General features: G+C 36.2%; 1 protein-coding gene across 5 annotated transcripts in view; it reads left to right on the top strand.

Moving 5' to 3' along the window:
* The window catches only part of BICD1 (BICD cargo adaptor 1), a 208773-nt gene that overhangs the window by 89180 nt on the left and 94584 nt on the right, over positions 1–25009 (top strand). For all 5 annotated transcript variants that reach the window (XM_072654354.1, XM_072654352.1, XM_072654350.1 and 2 more), the window contains exon 3: positions 24366–24518. In XM_072654354.1, the coding sequence (XP_072510455.1) occupies positions 24366–24518 (153 nt within the window). The remainder of the gene's footprint in view (positions 1–24365; positions 24519–25009) is intronic.

Here is a 25009-nt window from a genome sequence, read left to right as displayed (position 1 = left end):
TTGTCAGGGGCAGGGCATGAACCCTGGTTTTCCTGATTTCAAGGCCAGAGCTTTATCCCCTTAATCATACTTCCTTTGAACCTTCTTAACTCTTTTCCAAAGAAAAATAAAGCTTCATTATTACTATAGAACTAAGATCTACGAATAGTCTATTGCCAACAATTAGATCTTTTGTTCTGACCACCAGGACCTTTCACAAATTAAAATAGAGGTTTCATTTACTCAATAGAGTTCACTAAATTCTAGGATCACTAATACCCACCTTTCTATGGTATATTCACCAATATACCACTCTTCCTGTTTGGTGGCTGTCAGCAGTGCTGAGGAAGAGGGCACTGAGCCACTCCAAGGTCAGACAGTGTTATCACCCTCTTATTGTGATGAGTAAATCCACCATTAAGCTTCGGACTAAGAGAAATGCCATTGAGTTGACTAATGCTCTAAATGTGTACGTGCAGATTCTCATATGTTACTACAAAATTTCAGCCTCTATAGCATTTTAAGAAAAGAATAAAACAAAGAACTGGGAATACATATATTTCTTATATTTTATTTTAGTTCTAGTTTTCTCTTTTGGAGAGTGGAAAATATCTTTACAAACAGATTCTAATAAATCAATTGGTTGGTTTCTGAACATGTCTGGGTAAATGTTTAAGTCCTCTTTTCCTCCCTGTTGGCTTCCTTATAGAAAAAAGAGTTGTAGATCTATATAACCTGAGGGGTAAATGGGCCAGGGACTAACTTCTAAAATATCTCTGGCTCCATTACAGTGTAGTCTATCTACATGTTACTGGTTAATCTTCTACTTTTAAGGTTTATTGATGTGTTTTAACATTGCAAACATTTCTGGGTTACCCACATTCCCTGAGAGATCTGTTGTAACAAAGTAAGATAAGTAAGTAAAACTAATAATTCAGTGACCTCATCTGGAAATGTATACAACAGTCCAACTCTGGAGCACCCTGACCCAAACACACCTTTCTAATAAAAAAAAATTTTTTTTTAACAGAACTCTGTTTTCATTTCCTCCCATCTTGTATCATATTAAAAATAGAATTTCCCCACTGACACCTGGCAGACTTTATGCCTGACTGAATGCAAGTGGATAATCTAATCCTGCCTGGAATTGACATGAAGTTGGGGAGATATTGTATCCCTGCAATGTCCTTACTATTGGTGGCAATTTCCTATAGTCAAAAGTTTGTAAGCTTAATACCAGATCTATTCAGTTATAGATTATGGGTAGGGGAACATCCGAGGTTGTTAAAATTAAGCTATTAGGCGTAGGACTTTAGACCAACAACAATAAGTTAGGGTCCTTTAATTCTTAGTAATACTATGGAGACAATTAGGTCAAGAGCTTGTGAAGTTAGCAACATAAATATTATTTGTGTCTCAGTTGGTTAATGTTTAAAAAAAATTTTTTTCTTTTGTGGTCCATATTGTAAATGGTTTAAAAAGAAGTATCACTGGACCAAAAGTTGGAATTGCAAAAAAAAGGAGGAAAGAAAGAAATCTTCCTCAAAAAAAAAAAATAGAAAAAGAGGTTTCATGTAACAAATATTTGATGTAACAAATTCCTGTAGCAAATACAAAACATACCTCTCTATTAAAAAAAAATTAATATAGTGTGGCGGAAACTAGGCATAGACCAATGCCTGACACCGTACACAAGAATAAAGTCCAAATGGGTACATGATCTACTGATACTACAAACAAATTAGTGGAGCAAAGAATAGTGTATTTATCAGATTTATGGAGAAGGGAAGAATTTTTGACTAAACAAGGGATAGAAAGCATTATGAAGTGCAAAATGGATAGTTTTGATTACATTAAATTTAAAAGTTTTTGCATAACCAAATCCAGTGCAACCAAGATTAGCAGGGAAGCAGAAAACTGGGAAAGAATTTTTGCAACTAATATCTGTGATAAAGGTCTCATTTCTAAAATACATAGAGAATTGAGTCAAATGTACAAGAATACAAGTCATTCCCCAATTGATAAATGGTCAAAGGATATAAACAGGCAGTTTTCAGAGGAAGAAATTAAAGCTATCTATAATCATATGAAAAAATGCTCTAAATTACTGTTGATTAGAGAGATGCATGCAAATCAAAACAACTCTGAGATACCACATCAGACTGGCTATTAGACTGGCTAACATGACAAAACAGGAAGATGATAAATATTGGAGAAGCTGTGGGAGAATTGGAACACTAATTCATTGTTGGTGGAGCTGTGAGCTGATCCAGCCATTCTGGAGAGCAATTAGGAACTATGCCCAAAGGGCTACAAAAATGTACATATCCTCTTCTAGGACTGTATCCCCAAGAGATCGTAAAAATGGGAAAGGGTCCCATATGTACAAAAGCATTTATAGCAGCACTCTTTGTGGTGACCAAAAACTGGAAATCAAGGGGATGTCCATCAATTGGGGAATGGCTGAATAAATTGTGGTATATGAATGTAATGGAATACTATTGTGCTATAAGAAATGAGGAACAGGAAGACTTCAGGGAGGTGTGGAAAGACATATGTGATCTCATGCTGAGTGAAAGGAGCAGAGCCAGGAGAACTCTGTACAGAGCAACAACCACTATGTGTGAGGATTTTTTCTGGTAGACTTAGAACTTCATTGCAATGTGAGGACTTAAAAAATTCCCAATGGTCTTTTAAGGCAAAATGCCTTCCACATCCAAAGAAAGAACTATGGAATTAAATTGCAGAATGTAGCAGATCATTTTCTTTTGTATTACGTTTTGGTTTGTTTTATGATTTCTCCCATTCATTTTAATTCTTCTATGAAACATGACTATGGTGAAAATGTATTTAATAGGAATGTATGTGTAGAACCTATACAAAATTGTATGCAGTTTCAGGGAGGGAGGGGGGAAGTAGGGAAAGAGAGGGAAAAAAAAATCTAAGTTATATGGTAGTGATTGTAGAACACTGAAAATAAATAAAATAAAAAAAGGAAAAAAAAGAAAATTCATATAACAAATATTCATAGTCAAACAAAACAAATTCCCTAAGTGGCTGTATATAATATCTCTCTTATTCTGCCCCTATATCCATTACCTCTCTGTTATTGATAGCATATTTCATCATAGGTCCTTTGGAATTATGGATGGCCATTATGCTAATTATAGTTCCTATGGTTTTCAAAGTTGTCTTTAGAGTTTTGGTATTGTATAAATGATTCTTGTGCTGTTCATTTCATTCTTCATCAACTTATAAAAGTCTTTAAACTGTTCATTTTTATAATATTAATGTAATAATATAAATTGCTTTCTGGTTCTACTATTAACTTTATTCTGTATCAGTACATAATGTATTTTTCATGTCTGTTTGCATTCATCTATTTTCTCATTTATTACACATGAATAATATTTCATAACATTCATATTCCACAATTGGTCTTGCCATTCCCCAACTGATAGACCTCCCTATAGTTTCCAGGTTTTGTTTTTTTTTCTTACTAAAAGTACTGCTATAAGTATTTTTGTATTTATAGGACCATTTCCTCTTTCTTTTATATTTTTTGGGTATAGTCATAACAGTGCTATATATAGCAGGGTCAAAAAGGCACAGTTTTTTATAACTATTTTATAATATTTTTGTCTTTAATTCCAAACAGTTTTTCAGAATAGTTGTATCAGTTCACAGGTCCACTAAGAGTGCATCAATATACCTGTTTTTCTAAAGTCCCTTCAACATTTATTATTTTCCTTTTTGTCATCTTTGTCAATTTGTTGAGTATAGGGTAGAATCTCAGAGTTGTTTTAATTTGCATTTATAAAATTAGTAGTGAATTTTTTTCATATAGTTCTAGTCTAGATAATCTGTTCCATTAAAAACTTCCATTAATATCCTTAGACCAGTTACCAATTGAGCAATGGCTCTTATTCTTATAAATCTGAACTAATTTTACATATATATGTATATGTATATACACACGTCTAGTATATACACATGTGTGTATATACACATACACACATACATACATACATATTGGAAATGAGACCTTAATCAGAGAAACTTGATAGAAATTTCCCCCCAATAAATTATTTACCTACAAAATTAGCTATGTTAGATTTATGTATGTAAAACTGTTTTTTAGTTGCATGCCTAAATCATTGATCTGCTCTTTTTTCTTTTTTATTGATGTAAACATTTAAAGATGTAAATTTGCCCCTAAGTGCTTTGGCTGCATCCCACAAATTTTGATATGTCTCTCATTGTTGTCGTTACCTTTAATGAAATTATTGACTGTTTCTATATTTTATTCTTTGATCCACTCATTCTTTAGGATTAGATTATTTAGTTTCCAATTAATTTTCAATCTGTGCTTCAAAGACCCTTTAGTGAATGTAATTTTCATTGCATTTTAATGCATATGCATTATGGTCAGAAAAAGATGCATTCAATATTTTTTTCTTTTTTTTTTTATTTAACTTTTAACATTTATTTTCACAAAATTTTTGGTTTACAAATTTTCTCCCCTTTTATCCCCTCCCCCCCCCAAACCCAAGCATTCTAATTGCCCCTGTGACCAATCTGCTCTCTCCTCTATGCTCTCTCCCTGTCCATGTCTCCGTCTTCTCTTTTGTCCTGTAGGGCCAGATAGCTTTCTTGACCCCTTAACCTGTATTTCTTGTTACCCAGTGGTAAGAACATTACATTTGGTCCTAACACTTTGAGTTCCAACTTCTTTAGCTCCCTCCCTCTCCACCCCTTCCCCTTGGAAGACAAGCAATTCAATATAGGCCAAATCTGTTTAGTTTTGCAAATGATTTCCATACTAGTTGTGTTGTATAAGACTAACTATATTTCCCTCCATCCTATCCTGTCCCCCATTACTTCTATTTTCTTATGGTCCTTTCCCTCCCCATGAGTGTCGACCTCGGATTGCATTCTCCTCCCCATGCCCTCCCCTCCATCCTCCCCCCCACCCTGCTTGTGCCCCTGTCCCCCACTCTCCTGTATTATGAGATAGGTTTTCCTATCAAAATGAGTGTGCATTATATTCTTTCCTTTAGTGGAATGTGATGAGAGTAGACCTCATGTTTTTCTCTTGCCTCTCCTCTTTATCCCACCACTAATAAGTCTTTTGCTTGCCTCTTTTATGAGAGATAATTTGCCCCATATAACTTCTCCCTTTCTCCTCCCAATATTTCTCTCTCACTGCTTGATTTCATTTTTTTTTTAAGATATGATCCCATCCTCTTCAATTCACTCTGTGCACTCTGTCTCTATGTATGTGTGCGTGTGTGCATGTGTGTGTGTGTGTACTCCCACCCAGTACCCAGATACTGAAATGTTTCAAGAGTTACAAATATTGTCTTTCCATGTAGGAATGGAAACAGTTTAACTTTAGTAAGCCCCTTATGACTTCTCTTTGCTGTTCACCTTTTCATGCTTCTCTTCATTCTTGTGTTAGAAAGTCACATTTTCTTTCTAGCTCTGGTCTTTTCATCAGGAAAATTTGAAAATCCTCTATTTCATTGAAAGACCATTTTTTCTCCTGAAGTATTATACTCAGTTTTGCTGGGTAGGTGATTCTTGGTTTTAATCCTAGTTCCTTTGACTTCTGGAATATCCTATTCCATGCCCTTCTATCCCTTAATGTAGAGGGAGCTAGATCTTGTGTTATCCTGATTGTATTTCCATAATACTTGAATTGTTTCTTTCTAGCTGCTTGCAATATTTTCTCTTTCACCTGGGAATTCTGTAATTTGGCCACAATGCTCCTAGGAGTTTCTCTTTTTGGATCTCTTTCATGCGGTGTTCTGTGGATTCCTTGAATATTTATTTTGCCCTCTGGTTCTGGAATCTCAGGGCAGTTTTCCTTGATAATTTCATGGAAGATGATGTCTAGGCTCTTCTTTTGATCATGGTTTTCAGGTAGTCCTAGAATTTTTACATTGTCTCTCCTGATTCTATTTTCCAGGTCAGTTGTTTTTCCAATAAGATATTTCACATTATCTTCCATTTTTTGAATCTGCACGCTATGTTCTGTGATATCTGTCTTTCTCATAAAGTACTTAGCGTCCATCTGTACCATTCCAGTTTTGAAAGATCTATTTTCTTCAGTGAGCTTTTGAATCTGCTTTTCCATTTGGTTAATTCTGCTTTTGAAAGCATTCTTCTCCTCATTGGCCCCTTGCACCTCCCTTGCCAACTGAGTTAGGCTAGTTCTCAAGGTGCCAATTTCTTCAAGATTTTTTTGGTTCTCCTTTAGCAGGGAGCTGATCTGTTTTTCATGCTTCTCCCTCATCCCTCTCATTTCTCTTCCCAGTCTTTCCTCCACCTCTCTAACTTGATTTTCAAAATTCCTCTTGAGCTCTTCCATGGCCCGAGCCCATTGGGTGGGCTGGGACACAGAATCCTCGATTTCTGTGTCTTTGCCTGATGACAAGCATTGTTCCTCCCCATCAGAAAGGAAGGGAGGAAGTGTCTTTTCTCTGAGAAAGTACCCTTCAATAGTTTTATCTCTTTTCCCTTTTCTGGTCATTCTCCCCAGCCAGTGACCTGACCTCTGAATGTTCTCCTCACACCCTCCTCGCCTCCTGTTCCTCCCAGCCAGCGTTTGGGAACTGAGATTCAAATGCTGCTTCCCGCCTTAGGATTTTTGGCGGGGGCAGGGCTGCTATTCAGTGTGAGAATTAAGTTCAGGTGGTCAGGGGCAGGGCCGCCTCTCAGGCTCAGTTCCCTCAGGGGGTTTATGCACAGACCTTCCACAATGGATCCAGGCTCCCACCCGTTTGGGGAGCCCCTGTCTGCAGCCGCCTCTCAGCTTCTATCTCCTGGGGGGGCCCGAGCCATGGGGGTACCCCATTCCCCTCTCGACCCACCAAAGACACTCTCTCACCTACCCCCGTCAGTCACCTGTTGGTGGGGGGGCTTGTGCCGCCGCTGGAGATCCCGTCTCTGGAGCCTTCTCAGATCTGTACCTCTTGGAGCCGCGGCCGCTGCCGCCGCAGGTCCGGGCTGGGCTCCGCGTCTGCAGTGCGACGGACCTTTTGCGAGAGGTTTGCAGGTCCCTCTGTGGGTGGAGGGACCCGCGTGGCCGCTGGAGATCCCGTCCCCGTAGCCCACTCGGATCTTTTCCTCACGGTGTCGCTGCCGCGGCAGGGCTGCCCTCTGCTCCCCGTCCCGGCGCCCAGTCCACGGCGCGAAGGACCCCCCGCGAGAGGTTTGGAGGTCTCTCTGGAACAGAAATCTCCCTCGCTCCAATATTCTGTGGTCTCTGGGTGCAGAATTCGCCCTGGGTTGGTCCCCTCTAGCCGTTCTGTGGTTTATGGGTTTGGAGCTGTGTGTATGTGCGCCTTTCTACTTTGCCATCTTGGCTCCGCCCCCCAGTATTTTTTTCTGCATCTGTTTGTAAGGTTTTTATGCCCTAAAACATAATAAGTTTTTATAAGGCTGTCATATATAGTTGATTCCTTTCTATTCCCATTCTGTATTTCCCAGATGTTTATCATATCTAACTTTTCAAAAATTCTGTTCAGTACCTTAACACCTTTCTTGTTTATGGTTAGAATTATCTAGGTCTGAGAGGGGGTAAATTAAGGTCTCCTGTTATCATAGTTTTACTATTCCGCTTGTAACTCATTTAATTTTTCCTTCAAGAAAGATTCTATGCCATTTGGTGCATATATATTCAATATTGATATAAATTCATTGTCTATGGTACTTTTTAATTAGTACCTCTTTTAATTAGGTTTGTTTTTACTTTTATTCTATCTGAGATTTTAATTCTGTAAGTATCTTTTTGTTTCAAGTGTGTTGCTTGTAAATGACATTGTTGGATTCTGGTTTCTAATTCATTCTGCTGTCTGTTTTATGGATTCATTCCATTAATGTTCGCAGTTGTAATCACTAACTGTATTTCCCTTTATCCTGTATCACTTAATATTTATTCTCTTTTTTGCCTTGCACCCTTCTCACAAGTCTATTATGCTTCTGATCATTACCACTCTTAATCTACTCTCCCTTTTATCTTGCTCTTCCCTTTTTTTTGCCAGGGGGTTTCCTGCTCAGTATTTGGTTTAATGTGGTTTTTAGATTGTGGAAGGGGTATGTTGATTTAATTTCTTCCATGATGCCATCCAATTTTCCTAGCAGTTTTTATCACATAATGAGTCCTTATCTCAGTAGCAGGAGTCATTTTTGGATCCTGTCAGATTCTTTCTATGATACAGATGTGGTTGTAATATGTAAGCCAAGCACACACATAGTTAGTAAATGTGTCCAACAGAACTTCATGACTTCTGAACCTGGAATTATTTTTCTCTCTTCATGGAATCCTCATGAGGTTTCCCTTAGGTGTACCTCTCTCCTGCCACCAGTGAATCAGTGCCTTTCTAGTGTCCAAAACCAGGATTTCTCTATCTCAAAGAGTCTAGATCTCTGAAGCTACTGATATCTTAAGATAACCCTTCTATGTGCATGGGTTTCTTTTGTCATCAGTCATGATTACTTTGGCAGACTTTTTCTATCTGCAGGTTCTAGGCACAACTCTGAAGGCTCTGTTGGACCTCTTGAGGTCACCAATTGCCTATTGTAATACAAATTCACCTAAGATCTAGAAGGTTTATACCTTCTTTACACAAAAGAAACAGAGGTTCAGTTAGCTAGATGGGATGAAGTGGCCAGCTCTTTCCAAACACACACACACACACACACACACACACACACACACACACACACACACACACACCCCTTGCAGCACAAAATAGTCCTGACACAAAAGCCACTAAGGAAGAGAGGACCATAACATACAAGAATTGATCAAATTAGACATATTTAACCTAGATTAGAGAAGATTTGGGAGCCCTTGGGAGATAGCTATATTCAAATACTTGAAAGTCATTTGGGAAAGAGATTAGACATGTTCTGCTTGGTTTGCATTCTAAATATGGTAGGAGCAATAGGAAGTTTTACATGCACATCAACTTCTAGCTTAGCCTCTCCCAAGTCACTGGTCTTTCTGGCTCCTCAGCAATGAAAAGACCCTATGTCACTACACAATATGAACCCTACAGTTACTTGGCTGGAAGTAGGCTCCCCAAGCCTTCACATGTGGGATTGGAATTAGGCAAGGAATATCTGGGTATGATCCATGTAACCCACTAGTCAATAATAGTCAATAAACATTTATTAAATGTTTACTGTGTGCCAGCTACTATGTGCTAAGTGCTGAGGATATAAATACAAAAATGAAAGCTGGTCCCTGCTTTCAAGGAGCTTACAATATAATCAGGGAAGATACCACACAAAAGAAAGCTAAAAAGCTGGGGACAAGAGGGAAAAGGAAGGTCAACTACCTGGCACATGTGTAAAGAAATCTAAAATGAGGGCAGCTGGAGAAGTCGAAGAAGCCCAAAATTAGTGCAGCTGAATGGGAAATGAAAAAGCATCTAATGAGAGGGCATTAGAAAGGGCTAATTCAAGAACACTCTAAAGATTGTGCCTTTATTGGCCCACTTTCACCTCCCCCTCCACCCCAATTATATTTGAAAGAAATTCTAATAACAACAAAGGAGAAAAAGCAATTGTAAGGCTTGCTGAGTTTAGCTTGGATGATGAGAGAAAGAGCAAGAGTGAGATCAGAGTATTAGTGTTACCATTCTTTCTCTATCTTTGTAAAGTAAGGGTGAAAGGCAGCTAAGAGAGAAATATGATTGAGATAGAAATAAAAGGGTTTGATGAAGGGGAAAACACACCTAACATTTAAAATCATGAACAGGATGAATTGACTCATTAAATGAAAGGCAGTGGATTAGAAAGCAGAATCCAACAATATGCTTATAAAAAACACATAAAATATAAATACGCACACAACAGTAAAATGAGGGGCTAGAGTAGAACATATCTCTGTGAGACAAACAGTGCTAAAATATCTAAAACATTAAATAATTTATTTTTAATAACTCCAGTTAAGATAAAGTACCATAATAAAAAAAGAATTCATATCAGATAAAGAAAAAATAAAGAAAATTTTAATGTTAAGCTAGAGTTGATTGATTTAATCAGTTAAAGTCACCTAACTCTACTTAAAATAAATGATAAAATGCTTTGCCAATTTAACCAAGTAAAAACAATCAATCCATCCATCTCAACCAAAGGCTTTAGTTTAATCCACTGTCATAGACTTGCACAGGAGAGGAATTTGGACAGGCTAAGGAAGCTTGATTACTCCCTGGAAGTCATCTATAAATTATTAAATGAGTTAAGAAAGGACTCATATCAAGAGGTTGGAGCATGGTGTTCCAGTATAACCCCTGAGGAAGAACTTCCTTGTCCTCAGTCTCCTTATTACACCCTGCCCACCCCATCTTTTGTCTGGAGGAAGACCTTGTGAGTTGCAAAGGGTCCAGGGAATGTTGTAACTTTTATCTTCAGATCAGTTTCCTAGGGATCTAATTGCATCACATGATAGCTGTTTCTGTACTAGGAACCAATGACAGACTAGATTTATATTTCCAACTCCACAAATAGTTCAACAAAAATCCTATTATCATGCCTGTGGGGAATGTCTTGAGCATTCCATGAATGGGAGAAAAGCAAACAGCTAAGAGTAACCCCTTTGCCACAGATATTCTCAAAGCTTGAGGCCACTTTTCCCTGAACTCTATGTATTTGTGGGACAATTTGTGAGTTGTAGTCTTTTATGGGGATTAAAGAAAAACAACTATTCTTATTAGACCATCTTTGTAATTACCCTTTTCTAAAACTGCTTAATACTGACTGACCAAAATCATTCTCAATTTTTATAATTTTGGGAGAGAGGCACAATGGTGGTAGCTCAAGCTACAGCATTAGAGAATCATCTCTGACTCATCTGCCAGAGTGGGAATTAGATAAAGATCCTAAGGATCCTTAGGAGTTTATGTGAACTACATTCCCATATTCTAATTTGACCACCAATATGGAATGAAATTTTAAGATTCTTCATACTTGCATCCTATTATAGTGACTCACAGATGTTCCGGTATCAATCTACTAAGTAATATATTTAGTATTGTACTTATGAAACTTTTGTGGCTTGTTTCCCCTGATTATAGAAATTTCCTATGAAAGGAAAAAAAGGAGGGATATATGTCTAACAAATATAACAGGGAAGAACTCACTTAGCTCTGTTTGATTCTAGGTAGTTGTACCTGATAGCCTAGCAAGTAGTCACAGGGTATCAAAAGTAAGGCCCAGGATTAACCAGGTGGGTAAATTTTCTGTTCAGAAAAAAAATAGCACAATGGGGAAACTGTGTCAGGAGGATCCTATCATAGACCATGCCAAGGCTGTAACCTCAACTTTTTTTCTAGGACAGACATTTACCTCTCACAATTCTCAGACTGCAGCACATGCCACTTTCTACTATTGGCTTCATGAAAAGTCAGGCAACCATCCCTATAATCAAAATAATAGCAAATTATAGTCCCAAGAATTTTTATTCATACTTCAAATAGCAAAATTTCACTTCCCATTGTCTAGGGCTTGAATATTATTAATCTCATGTTTCCCTAACAGTTACATGAGAAGTATGACAATTTGTATTTATGACCTGTGTTTAGCTCTTTGTGAGTAGGGATAACTTCATTCTTTGTAGTTGTATCCCTGGCATCAACATAGTGTCTGGCTTATGGTAGTACTTTAATAAATACTTGTTAACTTATCATTAATGATGCTCTTAAATTTATCAGAGGTGGAGAATTCAAGTTGTGGATATATATTTTTAAAGCATCAAAATAATCATTAAATGATATGCCACTTATTCATTATTTGGGAATGAGTGGTACTGTGTTTTTGTTCTAGAAGCTTGCTCAAAGGAAAACATTTCTGGTTTGCAAGAGCTAACTCATTTTAAAGGGATCTTTGATAGGTAAATGTAGATTGTCCTACAGATATGCCTTCTGATTAAAATAAGTAGAAAAGCTGTATATTAAACTATGTAAATTAGATGTCACCAGAGAATCAAGGGCTACCTGTTAACATAAATCAATATTAATTATCTACTATGTACAAGGCATTATGCTAAGTATTGGGGATATAAAAGGAAGCAAAAGACAGTCCCTGCCCTCAAAGAGCTTACAAACTAATGTGGAGATGATATGAACACAAATATATACAAAGTAATTTTTTTACAGAATAAATTTGGAAATAATTCAGAAAAGGAAAGCATTAGTATTAAAGGGGTTTGGTGAACTTTGAACAAAAGATGAGATTTTAGCTGGGACTTGAAGGAAACCAGGGAAGTTAGTAGGCAAAGTTGAGGAAGGAGAGCACTGCAGGCATGGTAGACAAACCAGAGAAAATGCTGAGAACCAAGAGCGTGTTATTTGTGGAATGGCCAGGAGGCTAGTGTTGCGGTATATGAAGAATGAGAACATGGTTTTACTTAGGCACCAATTCCATAGAAATACAAAATATAATCCTAATACCTAACAACTGCAGAGGCTTTGACAGTTTAAAAATCACTTGACATATATTATCTTATTTGAGTCACATGTCAACCCATGAGATCGACCTGTCACTTTTTTGGGGGGGAGGGAGTAAAGGATGCTTAAAAAAGTTATGTGACTCTTCCAGTGTCTCACAGCTTGGGATCTAAGAATTAAACCCAGATCTTGACTGTGTATCCAATGCACTTTCTATTCTGTTACCTGCTATCTAGTCAAGGCTTTAAAGTTATCTCGCATGTGTTATTAGCAGATACAGAGACATAAAAATTTCTTGTGTTTTCTTTTAAACATATCAGACATGTTCTGTTCTTTTATTACTGTTGGTGCCTAATATGTAATAGTCTATAATAAAATATATTTTCTCAAGCTTTAACCCCCAAACTTCATGTAAACATTTCTCATTACTTAGTGTCATTTTTATACCAGAATTCCAAAACTCTAACTGAAATTCTGGTCGAAAAGACTGCATCGCTATCTTTTGTGTACAGATTAAAGCTTTTTTTGTGAGACCCAGTCCAACGTAAAGGCAATTCTTTTCCGTGAGGACTAGAAGTGGCCCTGTGTGTGTGAGCTGTGTTCAGTAGTATCTTCAACTGTACAGACTCAAGTAGGTTCTCCAGCCAGAAGCTGTCATATTCTTACAGAACAATGTGATTCACAGACAGTACAAAACGTTGGTGATAGCAACCCACGATGTATTAGGTAAATCATTCCAAAATTATGTATAAGATGAGGGAAAGAAAGCGAATGATTTCTGTTCCCATAACCATGAAATTTTAATTTTCCTTCAAATGCCACTTACTTTTCTTTGAGCCAACAAAAGATTTCCTTAAAAGGTAATTCTCTGCCTCCTTAGTTTTCAGCTTCAAAGTGTTTCCAACCCTGTCTTTCCAGGAACCCTGAGTTTTGTCTTTTACAGCTTCAGAGAGAACTTCTCAATTTTTTCTCCTTGGAGATTTGTATTTCATTTTGAGGGAGTCAGTTTTTCATTGGCCCTTAGTCTAAGATCACAAAACATGTATTATGCTTCCTACATATTTTCTACATAGTCCTTGTACATAGTGTATTCTCACATAAGATTGATTTAAGAAAAGTAGAAACTTGTAAAAGAAAAAAAAAGCTCAAATTGACAAGGATTTTTTTCCCCCAAAGGCTGTCATTATGAATTTATTTCTGAGATGCAGGTGTTTCACTTCAATGAGTATTCATTGAGCATCTTCTATATCCAAGGCACTATTCTAGGGTAAAGATGTTGTAGGAGCAGTTCCTTTTAAAAAACCGGCTGAACTAGATGATTTTTTGAAGTCCCTTTTAGGGTTTAAGAGCCTGAGAATCTGAATCAATTCTTAGAGCAGAGGAATTTTAACAGGTAGATTTGGGGCAGTGGAGGTTATAATCAACTGTCCACAAAGCCATTGACCAAAGAAAATAAGGGAAAACATAAGATCAAAAGTCAGGCAAATTAACCCATTGAAAATACATAGAAAGTTGCCCTATCATGTCTGTTATACATATTGATTCTTTAGTCAGGGAAGAAAGGAACCACGAAGATTTCTTATGGAAAGGTACTCTGTTGACAGTAGTATAGTATCATCATTGTATGTATGTACATATTTATGTATATAAAGGTTATTCTCAACAATTTTGTCCAAGTAGGAAAGTAGGTATACTTTAGTTATCTTAGTGATTGATATTTTCTAAGCCACCTCCTTTTGACAAAATTATGGTGTGTGACATTTTCCCAAGTGTTTGGTATCCCCTTTCAGAAAACTTGTGAATCAGTCTAGGGTCATCAGATGGTGCCACTTTCTGGTCTATTCAAGCTGCTTTTTTTTCTTTCTTGTGTTTTAATTAAAATGTGATAGCTTTACTGTCACTGATAGAAAAAAAATTGTTACAGGCATTTTTACTGATCTGTTACATTTTCCATCCATTTACTCTGCCTTCAGTTTTATCCTTAAATTGTAGTTTTATCAAGAGAAGATGGAGACAAGGGCAGAGAGGGATGATAGAAGAGAGAGCAGATTGGTGATAGGGGCAATTAGAATGCTCGCTGTTTTGGGGTGGGGGGAGGGGAGAAAATTTGGAACCCAAAATTCTGTGAAAATGAATGTTAAAAGTTAAATAAATAAATAAATTTAAAAAAATAAAATAAAATAAAGAAATAAGAAAAAAGAAAAAAAAATTGTAGTTTTATCCTTAAATACCTAAGGGACAATCTGGCTTAATTGAGTCTTCTAAAATATTTTCTATAAAGGTGTTTTTCCCTCCACTGCTTCTCACTGTTTTATGAGGGAGACACTATATTAAGTACTTTAAAAATATTATCTCATTTGACACAATAACCCGATTAGGTAGGTGGTGATGTTATCTCCATTTTACATTTGAGGATACTGAGTCAGGCAGCAATCAAGTGACTTGCCTAGTATCTGAGGCCAGATTTGAGCTCAGGTCTTCCTTACTGCAGGCCCAGTTACATCACCTAATTGCCTTTTTTTGAGGTAAGGTTACACAAAATTTTCCACATCACTCCTCCATAAGTTATACACACACATACACATATTATCATACATGTTATATTGTATTGTATTATATTATATTGTTACATTAATTTTATTATGTTATATTATATTATATTATGTTATACTACATAGTTTGTATTCTAAACAAATATTGACTATGGTTACCATACTATCAAATTTTCCTGACAGTAATGGTTTATAGACTTTTTTCCTCTCATTGTCCTAGAAATTAATTTATATTCATTAAACTTACTTAGTAAACAGTGATAGGGATTATGGGATAGTAAATTTAGCATCTTTAGTTACCTCAGAAGTTATCTAGTCCCATTCATCGTTTTATAGTACATTCTTTTATCCATTTCCTATGTTTAACATCAACTAATAGCTTACATAAAACAGGCTAGAATTGTTTTAATTGCATATCATATCGTTTCATTCTTTTTCATTCTTCACCAACCTAATGAAATTACAAGGTCTACACCTTTGTCTCAGAACAAAGATTCTTAACCTGAGATGCATGAATTTTTAAAGTTTTGATAACTATATTTCAATTAAGCAGTTTCCACTGTGGTCCTATGCATACTATTTTGAGAAGGGATCCATAGATTTATTAGACTGTCAAAGGGGTCCATTGTACCAAAAATGTTTGAACCCCTAGTCTAGACACATATGAAGAACACTTTCTCTGCATGTGAACATATATTCTATCTCCTTGATGAAAGGACACGTAAAACTCCTCTGATTGGTTCTCAGTGACTGAGACTGCCTCCAAGGCCATTGGTGACTAAGAATCGTAAGGTTCAGACTGCAGTCAGAAGAGCTGTCTTTTCCTCCTTAGTTTGTAAAAATGAGCTATGAAATGGCTAGGCCTCTTTCTGTTCCTATGCTTTCTCTTCATTGAACTTCCTTCCTATGGTATGCCCCTCCCCTGCTTCCAGCAGCAGAAAATGGCAACTTGTAGGAGTACCACCTGGCAGACAACTTGTTCTTGCCTAGTCAAATTTGAGAGGGCAGTTCCAGGACCTTTCATTCTTGGTTTCCTTTTTCTGCCTTCTGTTTTCTTTTCTGAGCGCAGATCAGTGACTAGATATGCAGAAAGTGGATTCTTCAAACCTTGGGGTTATCTTGTGGGTAACCCTAATTTCAAGAATTCCCAAGAAATGGAGAGTTTCTGATTTCAAGAGCTGGGCACTAGTCAACTAGTATGTTCCTTGAAGAAAGAGGGTACTCAATAGAGGATTGCCCTGAAGCTACAGCACTAAAATCCCTGGAGGGAAGAGAGAGATAGAGACTTTGACACCTTTGCTATTTCCATGGATATATTTGACAGTGTAGGTTCAAGCCAAATATAAAGTATTTGTTTTACTATCCTCCAAAATAGAGGGAGAAGGGGTCCTACTGGGGGAAGTCTAATGAACTTTTTGAATGTTTTTTTGTTTCTGTATGTTCACAGGCTCCTTTGAGGTTTTTATGTCTTTTTTTTTTAATGTGGCTATCCCATATCCATCTCTAACAGTGCTGTACACTAAATATCTGTGCAGGAATTGGGACTACATTATTTACACTTGGGAAAACCCAGAAACAAGCTATGCCTATAATTTATTGAGGGGATTTTCCTGGAGTAAAATCTGATAATTGGAGACAAAAGCCAGAGAGAAAGACTGGTACTCTTGGAGGTCAGCCTTCTAAATCAAACCTAATTCATGTGAGTCATTATCTGTTGAGGGGCTCTAGGGACAAGTGACACATATAAGCACATATATGTTTTCCTTATGTAGGCCATGTATTAGTATGGTCACTATGTTTTAGCACCACAATCTGCCCTCATACCAAATGACCTTGGTTTCTCAAAAAGGTACCACCACCACCAGGCTAAAACTTATACCTGTTCAGGTCCCTTGAGTAACCCTGTTACAGAAGGAATATACTCTTCATACTTAATGCTGCATCTCCTGAGCCTGTGCTGGTTTGGTTCCCATCTACATGAAATCAGTCACAGTGATTTACATCATTAACCTTTAAATGTAAAATATTTACCTAAAGATAAGGGAAAAGCATCAATTACTCAATATAAAGTGAGTACAGTAATAATCAATTCATGAGTCCACACATCAATCTGGATCATACTCTTCCACCAATATATGCGGTGTCTGTAGAGGAGAGTAAGCACACAGAAACCTAGCAGATAGAAGGAAAATCCATGTATTTGAGGAAACTCACTTGTTTTTTTTAACTACAAACCATGATGTCCCCATTTCCTTCAGGAAAAATCTACACCACACAAAGCTACTTCTCTGTTGGATTGCTACATTTCTGGATTTTATTATTGCTAGACAAGTCCACTCCTCTTCTACCCTTGAACTAATGATATGGTGACAAGAATTTTTGGTTCACATTACTCCGTTGAGAAAGTGGTATTTTAGTGGTATTATAGTGACAAGATGTATCGTTTAAGCTAGAGAATTCTAGAGCTCCTCAAGTTGACTTTCTCAGCAATGCAGATAAGCCCAACCAGCTCTTCACTCAATAGTCAGTTTTGTCTGTGTTTATAGAAAAATACCTGTAAAGTCCGTTTTTTTCCTTCTATTTTCTTCTCTCAAACCAGAGGAGACTCACAGGGAGTAACCAAATTTCTCTGAGAAACTTCACCTCTCTTTGACTGTGGGTGTTCCTGATGGGAAATAATTGAAACTGAAACAGAGTTCATCTCTCCTCCATTCAGCAGGCTCCCAGGCATTTTGTCAGTCAATTCACAAAGCAGTACTTGTCTTCTGCTTGGCAGCTTCCCAAATATAGAATCTAAAGATTTTCTGTCAACTTATTACTTCTACTGGCATGTTCTTTATCCCTTTCTGACTGTATTCTTCTCTCCTCTGTTTGCTGCTGGGTTTTTCCTTCCTCTAATGGCTCAAATCAGAGCACCATACTGGTTAGTTAGTATTTTCTCATTTAAGGTAAAACTCATGAAATGAAAATGTTGTTAGTTATGAAACCAATGACCTTTATTCTTCCTGTAGTTTACTTATTTGATTTATTAATTTGTGAGTTTTAATCTCTCAAACTCTAAAAAATAGTCACATGCAAAATTCTTGAGGGGAAAATGCCCTGAAGCCAGTTATTTCTCTGACTTCAAACATTTCTTCTGAGTCCAATATCTGGGACTTTTTCTAGTCCTCTTAATAATGTGTCCTTCCATTATAATGGGGGAAATTTTTTTTTTCACCAATGGATTTTTATCAATTTTTCACACAAAAAATCTTTTTCCCCATTCAGAAGACAAATTTTCACATGCAAAAGGACCAATACTTTGTGTTCTTCACAGGGTGATTTCATTCTTTTTCTTTACATAAAAATTTATTTTCTGCCCCAAATTACTCAAAATAAAGAAACAATATTCCGCCCTTACTAAAAACAAATATGCTTTTATATACAGATGCATGTATATATGTGTATCTCCACAATTTAAACTGAAAATAGCTTAAAGTTACAAACAATGATGGATAAGCCCTTCATTTTTTTTTAACGTAAATAGTATTTTGTTTTTTCCAATTACATATAAGGATAGTTTTTGACATTCTTTTTTTATATGATTTTGAGTTCTAGATTTTTCGCCCTCTGCCTCTCCCCTCCCCAAGATGACAAGCAATCTGATATAGGTTATACATGCAAATCATGTAAAATATATTTCTACATTAGTCATGTTGTTAAAGAAGAGACAGAGCAAGAGGAAAAAATCCATGGAAAAAAACAAAATGAAAATAGTGCCCTGTGAGCTGCATTCAGACTCCATCAGCTCTTTCTCTGTATGTGTATAACATTTTCCATTATGAGTTTTTTGCAATTATCTTGGATCATTGTACTACTGAGAAGAGTTTAAGTCTATCATAGATAATCATCATGCAACGTTGCTGTTATTGTGCACAATGTACTCCTGGTTCTGCTCACTTCACCCACTATCAGTTCATGTAAGTCTTTACAGGTTTTTCTGAAATCTGCCTGTTCTTCATTTTTTATAGTACAATAGTATTACATTACATTCATATTCTACAATTTGTTCAGCCATTCCCCAATTGATGGCATGCCCTCAATTTCCACATTTTTGCCACCACAAAAAAGAGCTTTTGTGTAGATTTTTGTTCACATTTTATAGATTTGTGTACATGTGGGTCCTTTCCCCTTTTTAAAAAAAACATTTAATTCATTTATTTGTTTTCAGTTTTCAACAATCACTTTCATAGGTTTTAAATTTTCTCCCCTGCTTCCCTCCTCCCTCCCCAACACAGCATGCAGTCTTATATGAGTTCCACACATACATTCTTATTAACACATTTTCACATTAGTCATGTTTCATAGAAGAATTAAAATTCATGGGAGAAACCATGAGAAAAAACATAACACGAGAGAAAATAGTCTGCTTCATTCTGTGTTCTGGTTCCATAGTTCTTTCTCTGGATGTAGATGGCAGTTTGCCTCAAGAGTCCTTGGGAATATTTTATGTCCTTGCATTGCTGTGAAGGGCCAAGTCTATCAGAAACAGTCCTCGCACACTGTGGCTGTTATTGTGTATAATCTTCTCCTGGTTCTGCTCCCCTCAGCATCAGTTCATATAAGAGATTCAAAAAGAAAAATTCCTAGGAATATTGTAGCCAAATTCCAGAGTTCCCAGGTCAAGAAGAAAATATTGCAAACAGCCAGAAAGAAACAATTTAAACATTGTGGAAATACAATCAAGATAACACAAGATCTAGCAGCTTCTACATTAAGAGATGAAAGGGCTTGGAATATGATATTCCAAAAGTGAAAGAAACTAGGATTGAAACCAAGAATCACCTACCTAGCAAAATTGAGTATAATACTTCAGGGCAAAAAATGGCCATTCAGTGAAATAGAGGACTTTTAAGCATTTTTGATGAGAAGACCAGAGCTGAATACAAAATTTGACTTTCAAACACAAGAATCAAGAGAATCATGAAAAGGTAAACAGGAAAGAGACATCATAAGGGACTTACTAAAGTGGAGCTGTTTACATTCCTACATGGAAAGACAATATTTGCAACTCTTGAGACTTTTCTCAGTGTTTGGGTGGTTGGAGGGATCATATACATATAGTCAGAGGGCACAGGGTGAGTTGAATAGAAAGGGGTGATATCTAAAAAAAAAAACTAAGCAGTGAGAGAGGAATATATTGGGAGGAGAAAGGGAGAAATGGAATGGGACAAATTATCTAACATAAAAGAGGCAAGAAAAAGCTTTTTCAGTGAAGGGAGGAGGTGAGAGGGGAAAAGTGAAGCTTAGTCTCATCACCTTTGGCTTAAGGAGGGAATAACATGCACACTTAATTTGCTATGAAAATCGATCTTACAATATGGGAAAGTAGGGGAGAAGTGGATAAGTGAGGGGATACAAGGGAGGGCAAGTGGGAGGAGGGAGTAATTAGAAGTAAACACTTTTGGGGAGGGACAAGGTCAAAAGAGAGAATAGAATAAATGAGTAGCAGGATAGGGTGGAGAGAAACATAGTAATCTTTTACAACATGACTTTTATGGAAGTCTTTTGCATAACTACACATGTATAACCTATATTGAATTGCTTGCCTTCTCAGTGGAGATGGGTGGGGAGGGAGGAAGGGAGAGAAGTTGCAACTCAAAGTTTTAAAAATGTATGTTAAAAATTGTTTTTACATGCAATTAGGATATAAAAAATACAGGTAATGGAGTACTGAAATCTATCTTGCCCTACATCAAAATAGGGAGATGGGGATAAGGGAAGGGAGGGGTATGGCAGAAGGGAGGGCAGATTGGGGAAAGGGATAATCAGAATGCATGGTGTCTTGGGATGGTAGAAAGGGAGAGATGGGAAGAAAATTAGGAAGTCTAAATCTTGTGGAAATGAATGCTGAAAACTAAAAGTAAATAAATTTTTTAAAAAAGAAAGTCAAGTAAGAGAAGTAGAGGAAAAATTGGGAAGAGAAATGAGAGTGATGCAAAAAATCGTGAGAAACAAGTCAGCAGCTTGCTAAAGGAGACCCCAAAAATGCTGAAGAAAATAACACCTTGAAAAAATAGACTAACCCAAATAGCAGAAGAAGTCCAAAAAGCCAATGAGGAGAAGAATGCCTTAAAAAGCAGAATTGGACAAGTGGAAAAGGAGATTCAAAAGCTCACTGAAGAAAATAATTCCTTCAAAATTAGAATGGAGCAAATGTAAGCTAATGACTTTATGAGAAATCAAGAAATGATAAAACATAACCAAAAGAATGAAAAAAATAGAAGACAATGTAAAATATCTCATTGGAAAAATCATTAACCGGAAAATAGATCCAGGAGAGATAATTTAAAAATTATTGAACTACCTGAAAGCCATGACCAAGAAAACAACCTCAACATCATCTTTCAAGAAATTATCAAGGAAAACTGCCTTGATATTCTAGAACCAGAGGGTAAAATAAATAGTGAAAGAGTCCACCAATTGCCTCCTGAAAGAGATCACAAAAGGAAAACTCCTAGGAATATTGTAGCCAAATTCCAGAGTTCCCAGGTCAAGGAGAAAATATTGCAAGCAGCCAAAAAGAAACAATTCAAATATTGTACAAATACAGTCAGGATAACACAAGATCTAACAGCTTCTACATTAAGGGATCAAAGGGATTGGAATATGATATTCTGGAGGTCAGAGGAGCTAGGATTAAAAGTAAGAATTACCTACTCAGCAAAACTGAGTATAATCCTTCAGGAGGAAAAGTGGACATTCAATGAAATAGAGGACTTTCAAGAATTCTTGATGAGGAAAAGAAGCATGAAAAGGTAAACAGGAAGGAGAAATCATAAGAGACTTATTAAAGTTGAACTGTTTACATTCCTACATGGAAAAATATTTGTAACTCATGAGAACTTTCTCAGTATTAGGGTAGTTGCAGAAAAGAGATAGATAATTAGATAGATGGATGGATGGATGGATGGATGGATGGATGGATAGATAGATGATAGTTAGACAGACAAGTAGACAGAGGGCACAGGGTAAGTTGAATATGAAGGAATGATAGCTAAAAAATAAAATTAAGGGGTGAGAGAGGAATATATTGGGAGAAGGAGCAAGGGAGAGATAGAATGGGGTAAATTATCTCACATAAAAGAGTCAAGAAAAAGGTTTCATAATGAAGAAGAAGAGTGGGGAGGTGAGAAGGAATGAGTGAACCTTGCTCTCATCAGAATTGGCTTAAGGAGGGAATAATAGACACTCAATTGAGTATCTTACCCTACAGGAATGTAGGAGGAAAGGGGATGGAGGGGGGAGATGATAGACAGGAGGGCAGGTTGGGGGAACAGGATAGTCAGAAGCAAACACTTTAGAAAAGAGACAGGGTCAAAGGAAAAAACAGAATAAATGGGGGGCAGGATAGGATGAAGGGAAATATAATGAGTCTTTCACAACATGACCCTTATGGTGTTTTGCATAACTACACATGTATAATGTATATTGAATTGCTCACCTTCTCAATGGGTTTGGGTGGGGAGGGGAATGATGGGGAGAAAATTCGGGACTCAAAATTCTGTGGAAATGAATGTTGAAAACTAAAAAAAATAAATTTAAATATTAAAAATAATAACATTTTAATCTTTCTCCAATTACATACACAAACAATTTAAACTTTTTTTTAGGTTTTGTTCCAAATTCTATCCAACTCTTCCTATCTTTCTGCTTCCCTGGGTCAATAAACTGATATAAGTTATACATGTGAAACCACATAAAATATATTTCAATATTAGTAATTTTATGAAAGAAAACTCAAGCCAAGAAAGAAAGTGAAAAATAGTATGTTTCTGTCCATATTCAGACTCCATCAGTTCTTTCTCTGGAAGCATACAGAATTTTTCAACATCTTTGGGGATTGTCTTGAATCATTGTATTGCTGAGAATAGCTAAGTCATTCACAATTGTTCATCATACAATATTGCTCTTGCTGTGTACAATGTTCTCCATTCCAGTAGCTTGTCTTTTAAGAACTGCTTGTTCATATTCATTGGCCTTTTATCTTTAGAGTAATGTCTCTTGAATATTTGATATTTGAATCAGTGCCATAGAGGTCTTGGACATCAGGTCTTTATCAGATAAATTCTGTGCAAAGACTTTTCCTCAGATAATTTTTCCCCTTTAATCCTATCTATATTGATTTTGTGTGAAAAGCTTTTTGATTTTATGTATTAAAGATTATGTATTATTTTTCCTCTTATGATCCTCTCTATCCCTAATTTGGTAAATAACTCATCTCATATACACAATTGTGATTGTTCTCCTTGTTCTTCTCACTTATTTTTTAAATGAAATTTCATTTTTCAGTTAGTAAAAATTTGCCATCTCTCTGTCTTCCACCCTGCCCCCTACAATTGAGAACAAAAGAAAAATAAAATCCCTTTTACAAACATGTGTAGTCAAGGAAAACAAATTTCCATTTGGGTATGTACACATACATATATACATGTACATTGTGTATACACACACATGCACACATATATATTAATGATTTTCACTGTCATTCACCCCTTCATCAGGATAGCATGTCAGTGTACCTACTTCCCCCCATTTTAATCATTTTTTAAAAACTCTTTTTGTAATGCAATGAATGTTTTGAAGATTTTGAACTTCTTTCTGTCGTTTGATCCACAGCCTCTCTACTTTTCTTTTATCACACACATCCCCTCCTATCTTGTCACCAAATTTTAAATAGTCTTTCTTATTAATGGCCAATTCTGTTACTAACCTATGAAATATCACGCTCCATTAAGTTTCCTAGCAGCCAGAATTCCTGAAAAGATCAGAATGTAGGATGGGGAAACAATATTAGCAAGAAATTGCCATTTAAGCAGGAGAGATTTTATAGATTACTTTGTTCTTATTTGACCTGAGTACACAGGGAACTTAAATTTTTTCTTGATTTTACTACCAATTTTGTGATTTCTTTTTGGTATTGATTTTAGGAAAATATTTGGACAAAATACATCTTTAAATTTTCTTTATGAACGGTATGATGGGAAAAGGTATACATATGTAAGAAAACACATGAATTGCTTGTTGCATACATAATAATTATGACTATTTACCATATGAAAAAATTAGTTATTTTCCCTTTAAGAAAAAAATTACAAAATCTATTATAAAAAGGAGAAAAGATATTTCTCTGTAAGTTATATTACTTGTTCAAATTTCCTGTCTAGGATTTATCAAAGACAAAACCACTGTGATCGTAAACTTTAAAAAATACCACTTAAAGACCATTTCTCATGTTTATTAATTTTGATTTTTTTTAACTTCCTGAGATGCTGACCATCAGAAGAAAGAAATCATGTTCAACTATGGGGTTTTTTTTCCCTTCAATTTTCAGAACAATGAGGTGTTAGAGCTGCAGAGAATAAGAATGAAGGATGAAATTCGAGAATACAAGTTTCGAGAAACCCGCCTCCTTCAGGACTACACTGAATTGGAAGAGGAAAATATTACTTTACAGAAGCTGGTGTCCACATTGAAACAGAACCAGGTATGATTTTTTTAAAAAAGTGTTATTAATTACAGTCCAGATGGAAGTATACCTTCTTTATGTTGCTTAATAACTGACCTTTTCCCATCCCAATTGGCAGTTTCTCAAATTTTGCCTTCATTTTTCTTTCCTAAAGTTAACACACCTTTGTTAATGTACTCCAGCTGCTTCATCATGAGATGATAGTAGCTATTCATGTGGAGCATGAGCTTTGACAGGCTGTACCACATGAGAAGGCCTGCAAGGACAGTCTTCCTGACACACTGTATGATACTTGAGGACCAGGCTATTTAAACTCAGAAAGGTTAATCACTGGAAAGATAACCACCAATTGATGTATTATTCTGGTCATAGCAAAACATGAAAGCTTAGAGAGGATGGTAAGTATAAGTACAACTAACTGATGAATAATAGATTTTTTTTTAGTCTTTTGATGTATTAAAGAATTAAATTTAACAAAACTCCTTTTCCCTACAAAATTTATACAATGA

Source organism: Notamacropus eugenii, chromosome 3, assembly GCF_028372415.1.
Source record: "Notamacropus eugenii isolate mMacEug1 chromosome 3, mMacEug1.pri_v2, whole genome shotgun sequence".
In the NCBI taxonomy this organism is placed as follows: Eukaryota; Metazoa; Chordata; class Mammalia; order Diprotodontia; family Macropodidae; genus Notamacropus; species Notamacropus eugenii.
The sequence above is the reverse complement of the archived record's forward strand: the minus strand, read 5'-3'. Positions and strand labels throughout refer to the sequence as shown.